At 37.5% G+C, this 4,985-nt stretch overlaps 1 protein-coding gene across 1 annotated transcript; it reads right to left on the bottom strand.

Moving 5' to 3' along the window:
- Window positions 1-327: 327 nt before the first annotated feature.
- LOC108681965 lies at window positions 328-4,296 on the bottom strand. Its single transcript, XM_018171050.2, has 3 exons — window positions 4,208-4,296; window positions 2,842-3,154; window positions 328-1,072 (listed from the first exon to the last, which is right to left on the bottom strand). Exons 1-3 carry the CDS (start codon window positions 4,241-4,243, stop codon window positions 483-485), a joined length of 939 nt encoding a protein of 312 aa, XP_018026539.1. The 5' UTR covers window positions 4,244-4,296; the 3' UTR covers window positions 328-482.
- Window positions 4,297-4,985: the final 689 nt, after the last annotated feature.

The following is a 4,985-nucleotide window of genomic DNA, read 5'->3' as shown; positions in this document are numbered from 1 at the left end:
ATTTCTGCGAAGTACGCAACATCTTGGAAGTAATTCTTTGTCATCAAAATTTTTCTTATGCTTAACTGGATTTGTAAATTCTTGTTTAGTTTTAATTTCATCTCCAAAATCATAGGCGCCTTTCATTGCACTGGTCACAACATCAAGATGGCCACGGTAACACGTACCAAGATTTGATTTTGGGGCTCAAGCATGGGCAATGCTGAAGCATCACCCTCGACGCCTACCAAGCTTTGTCCATCAGCGATATCGAAGAATGGACTGAGTACCATGGCTCGATTACCAAGGTAGTGGTTAAAAATACCGCATCTGATTTGAAACTAATCATAAATTGAATATTTTTATTCACAGGCAAGATGACACACTCGTGAACGATGACAATTGCCTTGTCAAAAGTTTAAATATGTAGAATGGAGAACAACAATAGGACTAAAATGAGAAGAAAGTGCAAGCGATTTTATGAAGTATAGTAAGATAAATAGCTAAAACGACGACGTCGAAGCGGTTAATGAAAATTTTATGGTAGAGATAATAGTATGAATGATGAACAGGGCTAAATTAGGCTCCCTAGCATTTAATCTCTCAACCTGTAGTTCATGTTCCATGATTTTATTTAATTCGTACATCAATAATTCACAGGTTCGGGCAAAATGTTGCTCTATGTTGGCTATAGGTGACGAAACACTGTAGGCTAAGGCAAAATGCTGCATTATCAGCACCATTATTATTTTCCTGAAGTCTGGAACACGCACCAAAGTCTCCAAAGGTAAAGACGGACAATTCTCCTCCAGAATTTTGAACATGAAGCTCAGCACGCTCGTGTATGTCTCCCATGAAGCATGCAGCATCATTTCTTTCTCTTGGTCAGATATTGGATGATCGTCGCTACGGAAGACGTACGTATGACTTGACAACGCCTTGTCTAAGAACGAGTCTACGTTCCGAGTGCAGAGAACAATGACGAAAAGATTTGTCTTCAGAATATCCCTGCGAATTTCTCGAACCCTTCGAGGGCCTCCAGATGTTGAATAAAGCATGCGTAGAGGCAGGAGGTCGACCTGCATGATCACTTCTGCACGTAGAAAATAAAGGATATAATTTATCAAATAGGCATAGGATATTTGTTAACAAATAGGTATAGGTTATTAGTTAACAAATAGGTATAGGATATTTTTTAATAAATAGATATAGGATATTTGTTAACAAATAGGTACAAGATATTTCTTAACAAACTGGTATATTTCACCATTGCGACACGGAAAATTATATAATTCGTCGAACAGTGATTCTGAATTTGCATTATTGCTGAGCCAGAGGAGTTTTTGATTATTCAACGAGTGCACTGAAAAAAAACTTGCAGTTTTGTGAGCTCTGGGCGCCTCAAGTGACACTTGTATCATTTCTTAGCAATGATTTCCATGCAATGTTTATCATCCATGCAAGCCTTGGTGGTGGATGTACGTGCAATGTTCATCCAAGCAAGGCTTAGCTGGGGATCGACGCACCTTAAATCAACATTGCTAAAAATTTGATTTGGTGAGAAAGAAGGTCGACGTTTCATTGGTCGATGAAAATAAAAAATTTTAAATGGAAATTTTTTAATTTTAATGAATTTTTTTTTTTTATTTTAATGAAAAAAAAAATTTTTTTCATTTTTTTGTGAGATGCCCATGCATCTCATGTCAATATTTAAATCAACCTGCACAAAATTCGCCGCATCGATGCAATAAAATGCATGGGCACACATGAAGAAATGAAATTATATGAAATACTTGGAAACTTAAAAAGCTCTCATTCATTAATGAAGGGTCGCTGAAGAATTCATTTTTGATAAGGTGAAGCCGAAATACTTTACATTGTTGCAACATTTGTCCTGCAGCAATTAAATCGTAACACGTATACCTAATGTCATTGGTAAAATATATAAATGGAATCAATAAAATACTCAAATATCCATTACCCTTACGAGATGGTAAACGTAAACGCCCAGCGCCTACAATAAATACGCCAGACAGCTACAATAAATACATCTGACACCTGTAATAAATACACCCAGCATCTGCAATAAATACACCCAGCACCTGCAATGAATACACCCAGCACCTGCAATATATACACTCCGCACCTGCAATAAATACACCTGGCACCTGCAATAAATACACCCGAAACCTGCAATAAATACACCTGCAATAAATACACCCGAAACCTGCAATAAATACACCTGCAATAAATACATTCCGCACCTGCAATAAATACACCCAGCACCTGCAATAAATACACCCGGAACCTGCAAGAAATACACCCCGCACCTGCAATAAATACACCCCGCACTTGTAATAAATACACCCGCACCGGCAATCAATACACCCCGCACCTGTAATAAATACACCTGCAATAAATACACCCGGAACCTACAATAAATACACCACGCACCTGCAATGAATACACCCTGCACCTGCAATAAATACACCCCGCACCTGCAATGAATACACCCCGCACCTGCAATAAATACACCCCGCACCTGCAATTAATACGCCCCGCACCTGTAATAAATACACCTGCAATAAACACACCCGGAACCTACAATAAATACACCCCGCACCTGCAATAAATACACCTGCAATAAATACACCTGGCACCTGCAATAAATACACCCCGCACCTGCAATGAATACACTTGGCACCTGCAATGAATACACCTGGCATCAGCAATAAATACACCTGGCACCTGCAATAAATACTTAAATACACCCGCACCTGCAATAAATACACCCGCACCTGCAATGGATACACCCGCACCTGCAATAAATACACCCGCACCTGCAATAAATACACCCCGCACCTGCAATGAATAACTGCATTTCCAAGAACTCAGGATGCAGGTCCTCTTCGACGTACTCCAGACAGGCGTCGACGTCCACTAATATCTCGCAATGGTCGTTGTACGTCAGCCAGAAATTTTCGAAATCGTAGCGTATAATTTTTTTGGTTTCGTCGTCGCTGTAGTCGGCAGCCCCCGGCAGCAACACCTCGAGCCAGTGTTTGCATAAATCTTTCATTCTTTTCGGCATCCAGCTTTTGATGTCGGATTCGCGGAAAAGTTCCCACAGATCGGCGCGGTCTTGGATCAGAATTTCTACCGGGATAACGAACCCCTGGAATTAAGTTTTTGGTTTAGGTGAATTTCACAGTAATGTAAAACCCCACTAAAAGTCATACAGCTATTTGCCACCACATACGATGTGAAATAAGTTTTTGATTTAGGCGAATGTACTTCTATAAATTCAGTGTACGTTACACACAGCTAATGAAATTTTATTTAAAAAAATAAATTCATGACTTTTTTTCGGAAAACTTTTTTCCAAGTATGTGCTCATTATATTCCAGGGAACTTTTCGAAAATGTAATTTTTTTAAACTCTTCGTAATGGTTTTTACATTATATAGAAAAATCGAAATCTTTGAACTTCTCAAGTTAATCTATTACAGTAAAGTGAGGTTATAAAAAATCGAACTAGAACAATACGAAAAGAAAACATGATCAACATAGCTAAGAATAAATCCTATGAAATACGAGAAAAAAAAGAGGATTAACGTGCTAGACCGGTGCTTAGGATTAACCCTGTAGGATTAACCCTGATAACCCTGATTAACTTTATAGGATATAGACTGGCGTTTAGGGCTAACCTTGTTCGGGTTTACCCCGGCACTTAGGATTAACTTTAATAAACAAATGCTTTTCAACACGAATTTGTCTTTGAGTTCCAGGAGCCCCAAGGCAATTGAATTCAAATGAAATTTTAATTCAGTTGCAGGAGCGATAGCTTCATAACACCTGCTAACATAAGATATTTTCGAATTCATTCCCAACCATTATTATTACATTCATCGATACTCATTAATATTGCATACATCGATGCAGAATAAGTGTGCATTATATTATTATTATTATTATTCTGGCCTTCTCCGGTTAGATAATCTTAACAATTTTTGAATATTTCTAACCCTGAACAAATTTATAAAAATAAAATAAATAATGCTAGTTAAAGTTAGACTTTATGGAACCCAAATTTTACACATAACTCGTACTTTACTTTCGCTCCAAATTAGTTTAAGTTTACAGTTTACAGTACGCAGGAGGAAGACACGAGTGCTGGAAATCAATGATAATGAAGAAAAAAAAACGCTCAGGGTTGTTAAGAAACTTACAGGATTGCTGGCCTCGGATGACATGTCAGACGACATGAGTTTTAAATTCTGAAAAAAATGTCGACATTTTGGCCATACTTGCCATACGAAGGCCAAAATTTACATGCAAATAAATAACATCAGAACAATCACTCAGAAAAATAAATGTGTAATATTGTCCAAATAGTAACACACATTTTACCCACAGCACCATCAGAGAGCGGTGGTAGCACTGATACGCTGTCAGGATGACTGACACAACATGGGTAAACCGTGCATCGCTATTCGGACAATCACTATCTCATTTTTCTGAGTGAAAATTAGGATTCATTATCAGTCTAAAAAGTTTCTTTGTCCAAGTAATCATACTTGCCGCATAATTGAATTGAATGAATTAACTTACTTAAATAAATTAATTAATTGAATGTATAAGTAATGAATTGAATTAACCAGTATAAATGACCAAGATGAAAATATTTTCATCTCATACATTTCGTTAAGTTTCATCCGTTAATTAAAATGAATTTATTCTCATATTCAAAAATTATTCTTCAGCAGAGTTCCAAACTCCAAAAATTAGGCAAAGTAATTACCGCACTAATTGACCGCACCATGTGACGCACTAATTGTGCGTCACATGGCATCATATTACGTAATCTAAATTCTGGTACTTCTGCATAAAAAGACCAACTGACTTGAATCGAAGGAACGCTGCATGTGTAACTCAAACCTAACCTGTCTAACGTGGTCATCGATAACCTAAAGCGGTCATCTATACCCTAACGTGTTTATCGATAAC

This window comes from Hyalella azteca, unplaced genomic scaffold (genome assembly GCF_000764305.2).
Source record: "Hyalella azteca isolate HAZT.00-mixed unplaced genomic scaffold, Hazt_2.0.2 contig2726, whole genome shotgun sequence".
NCBI lineage: Eukaryota > Metazoa > Arthropoda > Malacostraca > Amphipoda > Hyalellidae > Hyalella > Hyalella azteca.
This window is presented reverse-complemented; position numbering and strand designations above follow the sequence as displayed.